The sequence below is a fragment of the Pteronotus mesoamericanus genome, unplaced genomic scaffold (genome assembly GCF_021234165.1).
Source record: "Pteronotus mesoamericanus isolate MK-2021 breed Mesoamerican mustached bat unplaced genomic scaffold, CSHL_Meso_final scaffold_21, whole genome shotgun sequence".
Classification (NCBI taxonomy): Eukaryota; Metazoa; Chordata; class Mammalia; order Chiroptera; family Mormoopidae; genus Pteronotus; species Pteronotus mesoamericanus.
Window position 1 is genome coordinate 26175901 of NW_026555310.1, and position 18165 is coordinate 26194065.

Consider the following 18165-nt stretch of genomic DNA (forward strand, 5'->3'; position numbering starts at 1 on the left):
GTGAAGTTTCTAAATTACTATATGAAATGGGAACTCATTGAATATTGTTTTTTCCCCCCTCTTTGTTTTTTGCCTATTATTATATCTGATACAAAAAGCAGGTCATTACATGGCACTAGGTGATTTTTAAGTTTCAGAATCACATACAAATGGCACTTAGTCTCTTTAGCTCAATTTCTTCATTTATAAAATGAGAATGAAAAATAGTACTTCAAAACTTAATGGGAACATTGAGAAAGGGATAGAAAACACTTACCACAATAACTTGGTACAGGGTAAATGGTCAATAAATAGCAATTGTTCTTTGTAAAATTAGCACATTCTCTCAAATCAGTATAGTGTTAACAACGTTAGGAACCGATTAGTAGTCATTTCCACGTGGAACATCCGAGCAGAGTGTGCGTGCTGCCGATGTCATCTTAGCAACCAGAGGCAGAGGGAAATACTGCCACAGTGGTGGTAGGGTCTATGCCGCTGTTCTCTGTGATAGGTCTTTGTATGAAATCTGTCACGATACTGAACACGTGATTAGTGCCAAAGTATCTCCTGTTAGTTGGTTATTGAATTTTAGAAACAAGTTATTTTTCTTCAGCTAGTTTAACATTCTGATTTGAACATTTTTATTATTATTACTGTTATAACAGTTGAATGTTTATATTAGCTTTCCAAGTTTATTCATACACAAGAATTTTTTATTTCTAAATATTAAGGCAAATGACAGAAATAGATGGTGACATTTCTGTTGACAGTCCTGGTAAGAGTTATTGAAAAGTGATTATTCTAGAAGACCCTGCAGGAGACAATATGTAATGATTCAGAACATTTAAAGCAGATTCTTTGTCGTTTTATGTTTTAAGCACAATCGTTTGTACACAGTGTCACAATGTATTGCTTAAAAAATGAACCTCAGTTGTCCTTTAGTGAAAGCCTTAAATAATGATAATAATCACCCCCATCTTGGTTATAACTTAGACTGAGAGACATGAATTAAATTAAATTGAAATTGAAGTATACATACTTTAAGATACTTTGTTAAATCCAAACAGACAAACAAGTAAACAAAACCTTAAGTACACAAATATAGTCTGTGATGTTTTCTCAGAGTACAAGTTATTTTTAAGGACAGCTCAATACACAAAGAGCTACTAGTTGTGTTAGCCATATCGGGTAGGTGGTATTCTAACATTGAGTCATGAGTACACATTCATCACTTTGAAAGTGGAGAGCAGATACAAGCAAGAGTAAATAAAAAGTCTAAATTTTATCTGTCTATCTATCTGGATTTTAGGACTTTCTAATACAGATTAACTTGCTTATTTAGCTTATTATAGCCTCATTTATTTCTTCTTACAGTTGTTTTTATACATTCTGCTTACTGTCCTTTTAAAATTTGTGTTGAATATTTTTGATATACTTAGATCTTAATTTTTTTATTTTTATCTTCATAATTGCCAAAAAATATTATTTTCTGTAGAAGAGGAAAATTATAGTAACTCTAACTTATAAAAATTGTTTTCATAAGGAAATTGATGCTCTATTTCAAATCTTTTGGAAGCCTTTGTGACAGTTTTAATATATACTTTCAGCAGAATTAAGTAGATAATTTAGTATAGTTAACTGAACTTGTGAGTCCTTAAACTTTAATATCATAAAGAAAAACTTTGTCTCCTTGGCTTTTAAGTTGTTTTAACTGTTAGTAAAAATTAAAGAGCCTAATTTTTCAGTAAGAGGTGATGATTCTAAATTGTACGGTCCGTATAGGTATAAATTGGATGTATGTTTTAAAAGCCTAAAGGAAAAAAAACAGACATTTGTAATTGTTTCTTTTACAACGTGTATACAGTAATTGCTATATTAAAATATTTGAAAACCTATATATTGCTACATGAATATTGTGACAAGTGAAATTATGATTGCCAAGCAAAAAGTTTCTATATTTAAAATTCACTTTAGCAAATCAACATTTTCTATTCCCTTTTCTAATGCTCTCTTATTCTGGCAGATCACCATTTAAAGAACAAAACACGAACCATGCATTTATTTGACTGCCATGAAGAATTAAATATGAAAAAGATGAGATACTGTGGCTATCACTTTTTATTAAAACCAGCCGCTATGGTTTTAAAGTGCTAAACCAGATCAAAATGAGTACAAACCCTAGAGGCTTTAATCTGAGTGAACCAGCTTGTTTTGAAAGAGAACTTTTTTGTGTTTGTTTTTTAAATTTGTGAGAGACTTGCACATACATCTTTCTTATTTGATCTTTCACTAGCTCTGTGAGCTACGAAGACCAGGAATTATAATTATCTCCATTTTACTGATGAGAAAACTGAGACAGATTTAATTGATTTGCGTAGGCTAGGCTGTGCCAGAAATAGTGTTAGTGTTCCAGCCTTTCAGCTGTGAATACCTGTGTCTGAACCATTAGCTCTGCATTCATAATGTTATAGCAGGTCCTCTGTCCCGGTTAGACTTCTAGAATGTAATAGTCATGTGTCTGTCTGAATTCTGTGGCTTACGAGATCCAATATAAAACACTTAAGAGTTTCGAAAACTGTTATTAAACCATTTATAGCTTGAAATGGGCCATGATGGGAATATTAATACCATGGAAATTAGTAAGCACTACAAATCGGGGTTTCATTCTTTCTCCAAGAAATGATTTACCTGTATACCACTATGTCGAAGTATAAATTGAAGAAGGAAAACAAATGACAATAAAACAGAATAGTGTCATTTTAATACAGATGTAATATAATTTATAAATATAGTACTTATCTAGGGTAGAGGTCATTATTTCTTTGTGCATTAATGTAGAAATTTGTTTCTAAGCTGTATATTAGGAAAGCTTGAGTGTTTATAAATTGTAACATTTTTTTAGATCTAGGTCAAGTTCCAGCTCTTGCAAAAATTTGGGCAGTTGGCATGGCTTTTCCCTTTCCGGAACCTCTAGAAGGTTTCAAATAGAGCTGCATACATTGAGACTTATTTACTGTGTGTTTCACATGCACTAATTTGTCTCCTTAAGAGTACAGTAGATTCTTTGAAGAGTGAGACATGGACTTTCTTTTTTCTTTCTTTGAATATATTTTTAATGAACACCTATTATATGTGTGCTGCTATCCTTTTTTATTTTTTTATCCTCATCTGAGGATGTTTTTATTGATTTTAGAGAGAGAGGAAGGGGGAGGGAGGGAGGAAGAAAGAGACAGAGACAAATATCGATAGGCTGCCTCAAATCCACAACCCAGGCATGTGCCCTGACCAGGAATCAAACCTGTAACCTTTTTGTGTATGGGATGGTACTCTAACCAGTTTAGCTACCCCGTTAGGGCACTGCTGCTATTCTTCTTGCCTGAGAAACACTAGTTATCACACAAAAGTCTGTGCCCTTATGGAGCTTATAGTCTAGTGAAGAGTCAGGAATCAATTCAAACAAATGAAAAATATAACTGTGGAAAGTGCTTTGAAAAATTGTTTATAGTGTTGAGAGTGTCCTATCATGGATTTTTAATCTATTCATGGAGGTCAGTAAAAGCTTCCCTGAGAACATGGTGATTGAACAAATCTGAAGAATGAGAAAGAATTAATTTGAAGGTACTAGGTTTAGGCTATCATTTCTTAATATAGACTTTTTTATGCCTTCCCAATCTGAATTAAGTTACCTAATTATATAAACTCCATATCATTCTGAATTTGAGCTTTAAAGGTATTTTATTTACTGTGTCTGTTTTTTCCACTAGACTCTTGGCCCAAAGCTGTGACTATGTCTGTTTTGTTTACCTTGCTAGAATATGACACATAATAGTCGCTTTGCCAGTATCTTATAAGAAAGCTGGGATATGTCCTACCTACCTCTCATTTATTGAGAAGACATAGTAATATAATATACAGGGTAGGACAAAAGTAGATTTACAGTTGTTTGTATGGAAAATAGTACAAAAATTAATAATAATACAAGAATAAACTTTGTGTTTTGTGTACTTTTAACTGTAAACCTACTCTCCCCCATCTTAATATGAAATTCAGAAAAATAAGACAATACATAAATTATTTAATTTCGTGCCACAGAATGCAGGGAACACCAAGTATCCAGGAGTGAACTGAGATAAATCAGGTGTAGCAGTATGGTCTAGTGGGAAAAGAGGAAAGGCCATTAGATTTGGCAGTAAGGAAGTTTTACTTATTCATCTCATTTAAAGGAAATTTTTTCAGTTTGTGAAACATTAAAAATCATTTCTGAAATTAAATATCTGGTTAATTTTTAAAATTATTTTTCTTATGAAAGGCAAAAAGATATTTAAATAAACACATCTTGTAAATAAGATGTATACACGTGCATATGTATAAGATATTGTCCAGTGTACTTTGGAGGAAGGAAGGGAAGGAAGGAGGGAGGAATAAAAGAAGATTAAATGCAGGAAAAAAGACTGGAAGGAAATTGACAAGACTGTTAAATGATTATCTTTAAATGATAGGACTCAGGGTGATATTTTTTCCCCTTTTATGTATTTTATACTTTTCCATATTAAGTTTTTTAATTGAATTAATCTATATTAGTTTATAATGAAACAGTAAACAGAGTACAATTTCATGAAACCGACAATTGATTATTAGTTTAAGCCTATATACTTAGAGGATTCAGAACTATATTTCAGATTTTTTAACTTGCCTAAATGTTCTAACAATTTTAGTATATCAAAATGTTAAACATCAATTGGATCTTTGTTTATATATCCATTTGTACTTTTTGTGCCTGAGCTCTTTGAGGGTGGAGATACTTATCTTTGTATTTATAGCAACATCCTGGCAGTGACAGATATTTGTTGAATGAATAACTGTGAAACTGAGGTGTCTTGACCCTTTTATTGCCTTCAATCTTTGTACCTTTCATTTTTTAGAACATATGATTGAAAGCCACGATGAATGGTCATATTTCTAATCATCCCAGTGGTTTTGGAATGTATGCCTCTCAAATGAAGTAAGTTGGAAGGTTTATATTTAATTTGTTGGTTTTTAAAAGTTTGATTTGGTTATTTTGTTTATATTTTTAATGAAAATATTAATTTTATTCTTTATGTAGTTCATTCCTCATTAATATATAATGTCTTTATAATGCTAATATATCTTATCATCATGAGTTTGTTGTTTCTGGTAAGAAAAAAATGGTTAAGTAATATCAACTCCAGTGATAGTGATTTAATAGATGACGGTTCTGGTATTTGAAGTTTTATTGCTTTCTTATAGTTGAGTATATACTCTGCTTCAAAGTTTTCAGTTTTCTCTGGAGCATTCTATTAACGTTCTTCATAAAATTTTGGCATTTCAGGAGAGTCAAATGTCATCTAGTCCATTCTATAAAGATATTAGCCATTGTGTAAAACACAAAACGATCAGGCACACAAACAAAACAATCTCTGTGGCTCCAGGTGTAACTTGAAATCACCACCCTGACTGAAGTACCCATTGCCTTACATATTGTGGTTAACACTGTTATTTTATATTGGCCATTGTGATATATAGTTTGCTCTTGATTTTTCAGAACCAGGTTATTCACGTTGTAAAGTTACGCTTCTGTTTTTTTTTTTAACAGTGATTATTGCAGATCTCTTTAGTGTGTTGATCAGTAAAAAATGCCTCGTATGGGGCAGGGGAGGGGGGTATGTCAGGGGCCATCTTTCCTTGTCCATCAATTTTTCAAGCCAGAAAGTTTGGCCACACCCCTTAATTTTTTTCCTTTTTTCTTAGAACAAATACCCATTTAATCATGAATTTATAACAATTTATCCTATTAAAGAACTCTTGTTTCTATCCCTTTCTTCTGTTCCTTCTATTATAGCCCTGTTTATGGCCATTATCTCCTACCTGAATTTTTACAGCATCTTTCTATCTCGCCTTGCCATTAGTTTCAGGAAAGTCGTCTTTTAAAAAAAATTTCTGGATCACATCACTTCCTTGTATAAACATACTTGCTACACCTAGAGAATAAAAATTTAAATGATTACACCCTCTGTTTGCCTTCTGGACTTCCTGAGTCATTCATCTGACTAAGCAGATCACATTCCGCGCGTTTTCCCTCCGACGCCATGCTTGTTCCCGGGCCAGGGCCAGGTGCTTTTTCCGCACGGCGTTCTCCACTTGTCTGAAGAGCTTCTTTCCTTTCTTTTAGACTCTGCTTAAATGTCACCTTGGCTGTAAATCCTTGGGCATCCTGATAAAAAAATTAGCCCTTCTTTGATCCTGCAGGTTACAGCTATTTGTTTTATCCCCATACCACATATTCTTCTGGTTTAGGGCTTAGTAAATGTTCACTGAATAAATGAAAACTAATTAAAAATTTAGATAATATATTATGTTTACTGCATCTAATGTATTAGGAACAGGAGGCCAGAAATAAGGTAAAGTTGATTAAATGTAATGGGAAAGTGTTATTTTGGTTAACTGCCATTTAAATATTTGTGAAAATAGTGAATATTCCATTATAGCTTGAGTCATGGATAGCTTGGTGTAACCAGCTCACTGCTCTGAACTTGACTTGGTATGGCAAACTGAAACTCTTCTAAGATACTTTCAACCTTGGTGAATCTTCTTGGCTACAGTTCTCATTTGGCATCTGAGAGGAGGCTGTGATTTGCACCAGCCTGAGGCCTCGTTTGGGTCGCGTGGTTTATATTCTATTTCCTGACCACTTATCCGAACGTGATCTGTCTCGTCTTGGCAATTCTAGTTAGTGTAAACTCAGTATGTTTGTTTAAAGCACATGGTGATTGGGTATATTGGAATTTTTATTTGCAGTTTTGAATTATTTTTTACGTACTTTGGACTTTAACGCAGCACAATGACTATTTTTATTGCAGTGGCTACGGATCGTCATCCACCTTTTCCCAGATGGACAGAGAACAGAGTTCAAAAACAAGTGCAAAGGCCCTTTATGGTATGTTTATTTCTTTGATACAAGTATAATTCTATTTCTAACCATTTTTTATTTTCACAAATAGAATGTTCAGATTTGTAGTTTGAACCCATGCCTTCTTTTGTATTTTTGGAAGGAAGTAGTGATAGATAAGAATTATTTTTAAAACAGCTTTTACAGAAACTACCAAAGGTATGGGCTCTGCTTGCTGGTGTATTAGAACTACAGATGAAATGCATTCCGGTGCTTTCTAAGGAGCCTTTTGTACGGCACCAATGCTTCAGGTGGATTTTCCCACCTGATTACTTACATTAGTCTTGTCGATCTTCATGACTGATCCAGTTGACTGTGGGATGACAGTTGGCGCTCGTTCTTGAACTTGTCGGATAGTATTATAGCACGACCAATAGCATTTATGTAGCTTCATTCTGCACTGCAGCACAAGCAGGCTTTCTCCCCGATTCTTCTATAACCTCCATTGTTCTTTCTAGATGGTCTCACATTATAAATAATGTGTTTTAAACTTCAGTTATAAAAGTTATTACTAAAAAGAAGCTGAGGACCACATATGTTTAGGAAGGCATTTGATTTTACAGGATCTTTATGGCTTTTTAATATTGCATAACAATAAAGAATCATAATATGATTGTGGTTAAGAGCAAAGGCTCTGGACCCAGGCTTTCTGGGTTCAAATTTATTTATACCATTTATTAGCTGAGTGATCTTGGGCAAGTTATTTTGCCTGTCTCTACCTCATTTTTGCTTATCTGTGTAATGGAGCTACTCATTTTGTTAATAAGAGAATATAATGAGTTACTACATATAAAATGCTTAGAACATGCCTGGCTAGTAAGAAACATTAAATATGTGCTGCTGTTATTATTATTATTATTACTATTATCTGGGAACAAACAGCATTTTCTAAATTTGGAATTTTTTTTTAACATCTAGATCTACAATGCCTTGGCTATGGTAAGAATGAAAAATTCTAAGGTGTTTTTAAAATTCTTTTTCTGCCTATATATGCAGTTACTACACTTTAAGACTCAAATTATACATTGAGAAAATGGAGTTTATACCATACATGGATACATTTTCTTTTGGCTTTGTCAGTCTGGTTTGTGTTGGTTTCAGTTTTGTTGAATACTATATTGTGACATTCTTACTATGGTCTAGTAGTTGTGAATTGTAGATCTAGAAAATGTATTTACCAAATACTTTTTTGTGTGATAAACTGTGCTTAACACAGGGCCAGCGATATATGGTCCCTGACTTAATGGCACTTGTAGTCTAGAGAATGACTTTAAGAACATTGGAAAGGATTTTTTTTTGTAAGAATAAAATAATTAATTTCTTTAGTCTGTCATTTCTAGAGAAATACTTAAGTGAGTCTGTGTGCTAGGCCTTGATCATCATAGCATCTTCTTCCTTGTTCTTTCATTCATTTCAAAGATGACTAGGAGATGGCTGTTGCTTGTACATCATTTTGGTGAGGAGGTAAACTAGTAAATATATTGTCATAATAAAGAGCCAAATAAGCTTGGATGGTAGTGTGCATAAGGTGCACTGGGGAGGTTAGCTTCTTCTACATGGGTCAGGGAGGAGGTAGTCAGGTAGAAGAGTTGAGCCTTGCAGTGAACTGTGAAAGTTAAGTAGTGTTCTCCAGGCATGGCGGGGAGGCAGGGTGAGGGGGGGGCATGGGCAGGAGGGTGCTGTAAACAGCAGCTTGAGCTCTTTTAAAACTCGACTGTAAATTCTGTAATAGTAGATGATTGCTGCCATGTTTACTGCAGGATTCACTAAGCTTTAGCACAGTGACTACTGTGTAATTTCTGCTCAATAAATACTTGTAGAATGAAAATAATGAATTAGTGAGCTACAAATAGTTTGGTGTTAACTGGAGGGTGCAAGGTGTTCATTAGGAAATAAGATTGGAAAAATAAACATGGTCCACATTAGGAAGAATCATACTAATGAACTGGATGTTGATTACAGGGAATGATCAACCACTGACATATTTAATCAGAGGAGTAATAGGTCACATTAGCCTTGGGTTTTTTTAGTAACGGTATTACGGGAAATTAGGTGCATGTGGGTAGAAATAGGTGAATAAGACAACTGTGTAAGAGCCCTAAGACTTTTCTTAAGCAAAAAGAATATTAAACTCACAAATAACACAGGCTGAAAGGTTTGTTTTCAGGGAACTAGGAAAGGAATAAGGGATAAAAAAGTAGGACTCAGCTGTAAATTTTAATGTCATTCACAGCAACTTCATAAAATCATAGGTTCAAGGATTGAAAATCTTTAGCTTTCAGGCAGTAAATTTTTATTTTCCCCTTTTTACATATAAAGCAAACTGAGGCCCCTTATTAAGGTGAGGGGATTTTTCAAAGTCACGTAACTTTAAAAATCTTGGTTGTAAGAAATGACAGTTAATTTTATGTCACATGATAAAAATGAACAGTGGTAAAACAAAGAATAGAGAGAGAGAAAGAGAAAGAGGCAAAATCAAGAAGCATTTATAAGGAAGAAAGAGGACTCAGCAATGTATTGGGCTTACAAATAAGAGGGTTTTAAGTTCCTGGAAGTTGCTGATAATGTTTCTTCCTTCCCTTTGAATGTTCCTCCCAACACACTGTACAAAATGCACACATGCACACCTTTTCTCTAACAGACTCTCAGTGAATGACTGTGTAATGAATGGATAGAAAGATGATGGCAATAGTGAAATGTATGAATGTATTGAACAAACCTTTGCAATAAACAAATTCTAGGTGAAATTTTAACTACATTTAGTTAGCTTTGGGAGTGTTTACTTGAGCCTCCTCGCCTGCATAGTTTTAACTTCCTTTTTATAACGAGAAAGTTTGTGAAGGAGAGATTTGTAATGTAGTTTATTTTGTCACAATGTGTACATTTCTTTTAAAATTTCTCCTTTCACAAGTATTAAACTAGTTGAATAAATCTTTCAGAATTAACTGTCTTTATGGATGGTATATTAACTACATGAGTCTTACAATAATAGCCTCTTTTTTACACACTGACTGCAGGCTAGGTACTGTATCAAGGGTTTCATGCAGCTTGCGTTCTTATGAAAACCCTTTTCAAATCTGACACCATGGTGCCAGAGATGTGATCAGAGAAAGAGCATGGGAATCATGGGTATCGGAGGCCAAGTGATCTGCAGCTGACCCACGGCGCGCTACCGCAGGCTGCCATTTTGAGCAAATGATTTAACCCCTGGGCCCTGGTTTCCTCATCTGTAACATAGAAAACAATAATAATAATAATAATACTGTGATAAGATTATATGAGAAAATACAAGTAATGAGCCTATCATGGCAATGGGGATGGGTTTAGGAGAGTCACTTTTAGTCCTGGGTCCTCAGCTTAAAGAGGGTCCTCAAATTTAATATTTTAATACATCTAAATGATCACAGTGATACTTTGATAGGACCAAGAGTTAATCTTCATGGTATATTTCTAAGCTTATGTTCCACAAATTATTTTTATAAGCCTATAAATGTTTATTGAATGACACAATTATAACAATAAATCTGCTTTCTTTGGATGTGTATTAATGTAATTTATTCAAGGAAAACAGTTAAAATGTGCTAGAGTTTTAATAACCATATTTTGTCATTTCTTCATTATTATTCAAGAAATTTCAAAGCCAGCATGTGGGAGGCTCTGCATCACTAGAGTCTCTGACAACATAGGGACTTTTTGCTTAGGAAGATAAATGTTAATATTTTTCTTCTCCACTTATGATTGTAACATATCATTTAGCTACTGTTATCTGGGAATTAAAAAGTGTGTGTGTGTGTGTGTGTGTGTTTTCCAGCTAGCCTGTTTGTCAAAGTCTTTAAGTACTAAAACTTATAAAAAATTGTTTTAAAGGGAAATATTTATAAATTGTATTAAACATTCCTTCTCATCAGGGTGTAGACACTGTAATGGCTCGTTAATGACTCAGAGGGTCGTAGGTGTGGACACCACCTAGTGTTCTGTGACGTGCTCAAAGGACCACATTCCTTGCCTTTACACAAAATTCAGAATCTATTCACTTTTGAATATTTGGGTCTGCTTCTTCCAGGAGAATGGATTCCAAGTCTGTTGCTTTTCCCTGTTGTTAAGTTGCCTGCTTTTAGCTTTGCTTTTGATATGCATGGGCCGAGAAAATAGATAGAAACCCCTGTTAGTAAATAGATTCTGAGTGAGGAATTCAGTCTTTCTTGCTGGAGCCTATTCATTAATATGCGCAACTTTTAACATGTAGATATTGTGACATGTCTGTCTGTCATTCAGGGGACTTAAATTTAAGTATGGATTCGTGGCTGTGTTTTGAACAGCTGAACTTCCTGCAAAAGTAACTTCCCTTTAAATTAGATATTGCTGAATTTGGAATATAACCATTTACCATAAATAGTCAGCTGTTTAAAGTCATACTTATCCTATCTCCAGAAAAACTCAAGTTTCACAAAATTACCTATTAATAATACTTTGTTGTCATTACCAACATTTACAGTAACTTTGAGATTTGTGTTTTTGGGGAGGCCAAGTAATAATGGATAAATATGATATGTACACTTTAAAGTGTCACTTAGCCTTAAGTTTGAAATTTTTTGTGATGTCAGCAAGTAGGAAACTGTATTTTTGTTTCTCCTGCTTTTCTTTTTTCTTCTCAGGGAGCTACTTACTGATAAGAATGAAGTATAAGTAACCTATAAACTGCACAATTTCTATGATTGACTTGACTATAAATTTCCCTGTATTTTTACAGTGTTTCACTCGCTTTTTTCAGAATATACCACTTTTACTAACAGATATCTACTCCACATTTTTATTTTTGTACCAGTCTTCTTCTCACTCTCCTGATCTTGGTTTGGAGATAGTCTGTTTATCATCAAAACTGAAACCCAAGCAACCAACCTCTTACACATTTAAGTGGCACTGAAGAGTTAAAACTCATTTTTCTTTTCTCTGTCCTTATTATTTACAATATACATTTTACTTATTTTACATGAAAAAACACTTAGTTATATTTTTAAACAATTTTTTTTGTAATTCTTAAGAAGGTAATAGCCCAGACTTCTTCAGAGTCAGGAAGTTGGGCAGCGGTGGCGTCACAGTTCAGCTTCACGGAGTGTGCCAGAGCATGGGACTCAGAAGGATAGGTTAGCGATCTTCCCGACTTATCTGAAATTCTGAAGCTTGTTTTTCTCCTCATGGGAAAAGTTATTTTAACAATTTGAACTGGCAAGTAAAATTCTTATATAATATAATTTTGTAAAATCGACCTTGTTTGTTTTTAACAGTATCTTGGTTCAGATACTAGGTGTGTAAGTAATGAGAGCTTGTCATTACTACTCAGTACTTCTTACTTATTCCCATTAAGCACCTCTCCTTTATGGAAATGATACACGAAGATAATGGGGAAGGGATTTTCCTTCACTGGTGGTTCACAGTTTTTCTAATGTACAATAATAGGAGCTGTAGTCCCTTGTCTTATTTAAATAAATACTTGCTTTTATGTTCATTTTCCCCTTCCTAATTAACAAATCCTTACTTATTAAGCAATTCTTTCTTTTTTCAGAGGAAAATACGTAAAATAAAAATGGTCTGAATATTTGCTGTTTCAAATCTTGCTATAGCTATACAGGCAAAAAGGAATTAAGTTGAAATACTGAGACCTGCATATTGTTATAGTTATCATTGTACTAACTGAAACGTTAAATGCCTGATTTTTTATTAAGGCTTTATTTTTTAGAGCAGTTTTAGGTTCATGGAAATCTTGAGGGGAAGGTACAGAGATTTCCCACATACCCCCATGCATATATATAGCCTCCTCCACTTCTAACCTCCTCCATGAGAGTGGTACATTTGTTACAGTTGATGAACCTATGTTGATATGTATCATGGTCACCCGAAGTCCATCAAAAACTAAATTAATGTTTCTTATCTGGAAGTTCAATGTCAGTTTTTGTTGTAGTATGTCAACTCAGTAATGTTAAAATGATGTGTAAAGAATTTCATCCTTGGTTACTGAATTCACCTAATTTCATATCTTTAGGTTTGTATATTCTGTCTGGTCCATTGGATAGAATCTGTTAGGAAAAATAGCAAAATACAACCAGTTTTACTATACAACCAATTAAAGTTTGTTCCTGGTTCTAATTGATTCAGAGAAACACAGAGACTGAGACTTGCTCTTATTTTGGGAGTTGAGCAGCTTATAACACTAGAAACCCAAAACTCTACTGCTAGATTCATTCAGTTGTTTAATACACTATTTGATTATGATTTACACTATTAATTTGGAAAGAAAACATTTCAATTTAAAGAGATAAGATATCATAGATGAACTGGAATTTGCAGATTCTGAAGCAGTGATTTTCAGCCTTGGCTGCACATACAAATTGCCTGGGGGCTTTTATAAAAGCCAGTACCCAGACTGTGCCCTGACCAATTACATTAGAACCACTAGACAGTGGGACCTCAGCAATATTTTTCAAAGTTTATTCTAATATGAAGCCAGGGTTGAGAAACTTTGTTAGAGAAAGTGATCTATGTCATTAGAAGCCATAGAGACTTTATTCAGTATTTTCACACTGTTTTAAGGCTTTTGGTGAGGATATTCAGCTTAGGAGCATAATTGCAATTTACAACTGTACTTGAGAGGATATGTGATTCTCAAAAAAAAAAAAAAAGGAAAGAAATGTACTATAGTTGCCTTTTAAAAGCCTCTTTTCAAAATTTACTAGTAAAATGTTAACATTAACCTCATTTATTTATTAACTTAAAGCACTAGAGCTACATGTTTAGTTATAAATCCATTTTATGGTATTTCTACACTTTAGGATATTTTTCTCATAAGCCATAATTTTTTTGTTGTTGCTGTGTAACATCAGAAAGCAGATTTTGAATTCCTTAAATGGAACCTTAATTGGGAATATTGGAAATGGCACCATATTTTCTAGGCAATCAGAGTGTTCAGTTAACATCATACTATTTCCAGTAGATAGTCAGTGTCTTCTAGTTCTGTAGAGGATGTTTCTGTGGGGTTAACAAACTATGTGTTAGGAAATTTGGGGGAACAAATTTTTACTACTTCTTAAAGAGAATATTTAATTACAAAAAATAGTATTTTGACCTTCAACTGTTTGGCCATCACTTATCGAAAAGACTTAGTCACGCATTTAAATACCCTAGGGCTGCCATATCATAACGGGGTACACGTGGCAACTATTGCCATTTCTTCTGCTGTCCTGAGTCACAGCAAAGGAAATAGAACTACCTTCAGGTTCTGAGTCTGCCATTGAGGGTTGTCATAGAAGAGGATGAGCCAAGTGATTCTGAAATAGTGATTATTTCTAAAAGTACTTTTGTTAGATATCTCCTTGAGTTACATATTGTATTTCAAAAGTTACAGTGGTTTTCCCCAAAATAGTTACCTATTTGTTAATGTCTCACATTGATTAACCTTTAACTAATGATAATTTTAAAAATCATACTTGTTCGCTTTTTAACATATGTAGAATATAGTTATGTAAGTGAAGGTTTATGTTTTGTCATATTGGAACAGAACGTTTCAGGTGAAACCAGATCTTTCTTTTTGATCACATTATTTTGGTAGGAACAGATGGATCATACTTCTTCAGGTCATCATCCAAACAAAAAAAGAAAGGTAGCAAAAGCTGAATTTTATCGTGTGTGTGTTTTTATTAAGTAACTTTAATGCTGCAAAAACAAAAATAGAATATATTGGAATAATACTAGATGTAATATAAGGTATATGGATATTTTCATCTCAGTTTTAAGGTGAATGTAAATGAAAAGATAATTACTTTTGTATGCATTATTAAACAAAAATTTATTGAAGTTCTTAAGTAACTCTGTGAGTTACCATTCTGAGTCTGTATACATGCTTCATGTTTTGGTACTTGATTTGCTTTTATGCTTGGCAGAACTTTCAATTTCCATTGTAGGAAGGGCTTAAGGTTTTTATATTAACTGGAAGAAACGTATTTATATTTCAAAAAAAAATTGGATATTAGGAAAGCTAAGGAATGTGTGTGTATGTGTGGATGTGCGTGTAAAGGGGATTTCAGTGCTGGAGGGGTCTTGTGGTTTGATCTCGTTTAACCCTTTTATCTTACAATGAGGGTGCTGAGGCCCTGAAGTCTCCTCCTTTGTGAAACAGCCAAGGCTAAAATCACAAATCCTCTGGTTCCCACTTAGAGATTTTTTTTTAAATGTTTTTTATCATATCATTCTGCTTTAGAAGAAATAGGCAACTCTGAATTTACAAATAAGCAACTTGCTTGATTAAAAAGTAACAAGTGCAAAATATTGCCTCCACATACTTTATATTTTATTTTGGTTTTGCAGCATTTTACAGAAGAAAATTAAGGGATTGTTTTTGTTTTTAAAATACTTTGGTACAGTTACTTTCTACCTAACTTCCTTATTTTTTTCTAACAGCTTATATCTACAAGTCTGAGTATCACATTTGTTTGTTCTGTAGATGTGTGGAAATTGTTAAAATTTAATGACAATCAGTGTGATTGATTCATGTTTTGAATCTCCTCTAACACTCTCCATAGTTTGGATATTGTGAAAGGAGATGTTTCTTGCAGTGCCTATTATTTTAATAGTCTAACTCATATAATACAGTATCTATGACAGTATTTATAATTCTGTTTTGTTCTCAGTGTACTAAATGATGAAATTAACAAACCAGTTTGTATCCCTTTTTTCAAGTAGTAGAATCCCTGATTAATAAAACCATTAGACAAAATACCTTTTTTTTCTTACAATCTTAATAATCTTGTTAACCTCTGAGACTGTGAAAATTTATATTAGGTCAAATTGTTCATGCATTTCATTTAAGCTTTCTTGTAGCTTTTTCAATTAATGTGAATAATGAGTGTTTTAAGAGATATGACACAATGGTGACTTGTCAACTACTGTATTTATATGTGAGATAGACTAGTTTAGAGTTGGCCACAAGACCCTGACATATGAACTTCAGCCTGTTGATGGGTAAATAATGTCTTTGTAAACCTCTCTTTCAGAACAAAGGAAGAATTATGCACGTGACAGTATCAGCAGTGTATCAGATATATCCCAATACCGTGTTGAAGTAAGATGCTTTGATGTTTACTAAAACTTAGAATGAATCTTGAAGGGTTCATTTACTACCAATAAAAACTGTGTTTTATTTCATTTCTATGATGTATTCTATACTGTTTCTTTTTTGTTTTATATTGCATATAGGAGTGAAATCATGCTGTTTTTGTCCTTTTCTGGCTGATCTTTTTCACTGAGCATAATAACCTCAAGTGTCACAATGGCAGTATTTCATCATATTTTATGGCGGAGTAGTATTGGATTGTCTGTGTACACATATATATACGCACACGCACGTATAATCTCTCTCTCTAGATATGCAGATATATTACATCTTTATCCATTAATCTGTCTAGAAGAGCAGATTATTTCCATATTTTGGCTCATAAATAATGCTTCAGTAAACATAAGGGTGTGTGTATATATATATATTATTATTATTTTTGAATTAGTGTTTTCATATATTCAGATAAATTCCCAGAAGTGGAACAGCTAGATCATATGGTAGTTCTATTCTTAATTTTTTGAGGAACCTCTGTACTGTTTTACACAGTGGCTACACCAATTTATAATTCCAATGACAGTGTACTAGGGGGGAAGTACTTTTGAAATTGCTTATTTCGTCATCTGTGTATAGTTTTCAAGCTGCCATGTAGAATGCCTCCTATTGTACAACATTCAAATAATGACAATGGAATAAATTGGGATGATTTTAAGAGAATGTTATTTAAACTGTTTAGAATTTGTTTTTATAACATTTTTATATAGTTTAACATTACTCAGTATTAAAAAGATTTAGCTATTTCATGTTTCAAGGCAGCATTTCCTATGTTCAACAAACCTGCTTGACTTTATTATCTCAGTAAAATAAGCATGAAGTTCTAGAATAATCTTTTTGCTCCTCACCCCTTTGCTAGTTGACTTCAATTAGGTTAACTTTCTCTCTTTTGGAAAATGTGTAGTAAGAGACTGTGTATATATTTTTTCTTTTTTGCCAATCATAAGCATTTGACTACCTTTGTTCTGGATCGGAAAGATGCTATGATAACCATTGATGATGGAATAAGGAAGCTGAAATTGCTTGATGCCAAGGGCAAAGTGTGGACTCAAGATATGATTCTTCAAGTGGATGACAGAGCTGTAAGCCTGATTGATTTAGAATCAAAGGCAAGTTTGTAAAATTTATACTATTTTTTAGGAAGGTCCACAAATATTTATGTTTACGGATTGTTTGCAAATGGGTGAAAGTCTGATCAAATAAAATATTTTTGTCAATGATTTAAAAGACTAATTTGTACACCCTAATAAATTAAAAAATAAAACTGCATAGGAAGCACACACACTATGTCAACCACACCAAATGTATTTGCAGGCTGAATTTGCCATGCACGTTGCTTATTTGTGACTCCTGTTTGGAACAGAAAAAGACAAAACAGGAGTTCTTGCCATTAAATCTCCTTCACTTTAGTGAGAAAGATGATAAAACATACAGATAATTATAATAATTATAAAATAAGAGAGAATTCTGAAAGTAGAAAGCTCTGGTCATGTGATTGGAGGAAGGTGCCTGGAAAGTGACCTTGAAGGATTCGACTTTTCTTTTTTTTTTAAAGAGGGAATATAGGAGATTTACATATGCATAAAGCACCAAAAAGTCTTGCTGAACTATGTAGATCTGGTTTTACTGTGGTACCCTAAAATGCAATTTTTTTTTTTTGCCGAATTTTCAATGATGGGGGTGATAAAATCAATTGTTTTCCAAAGCCAACTCCAAATGGAAACATCACCATAATAGAATGAATTTATTAAATATAAGAAGAGACCTGAAATTTTATTGAAAATGTGTTAAATAATATGATTATTAAAATTGGGGGGAGTCAAATTTTAAAAGTTTGGCATTGTGGGCCCAGAATGGTAATTTCTCTTAATCTCTTAGCTATAGGATGGCTTATTTAGTTGCCTTAGCCACATTTGTGAAGTATTAAAAGAAACGCTTGCTTTCAGCTGGATCAGTTAGTAATATCATTCATCTTTTTGTATCCAGCAGAATATGATTCAGGAAAATGTTTTTTAGTTACATTTTATAAATGAATTTAAGGCGAATCTTTAAAAAGCCTCTG

The 18165-nt window shown here is 33.4% G+C and overlaps 1 protein-coding gene across 3 annotated transcripts in view; it reads left to right on the forward strand.

Moving 5' to 3' along the window:
* EPS8 (EGFR pathway substrate 8, signaling adaptor) overlaps window positions 1-18165 on the forward strand; it is a 154321-nt gene that overhangs the window by 86702 nt on the left and 49454 nt on the right. For 2 of the 3 annotated variants that reach the window (XM_054591395.1, XM_054591396.1), the window contains 4 exons: window positions 4902-4981; window positions 6858-6934; window positions 15991-16058; window positions 17051-17212. In XM_054591395.1, the coding sequence (XP_054447370.1) occupies window positions 4923-4981; window positions 6858-6934; window positions 15991-16058; window positions 17051-17212 (366 nt within the window). In that variant the 5' untranslated portion in view covers window positions 4902-4922. The remainder of the gene's footprint in view (window positions 1-4901; window positions 4982-6857; window positions 6935-15990; window positions 16059-17050; window positions 17213-18165) is intronic. The other variant, XM_054591397.1, reaches the window with a different exon arrangement.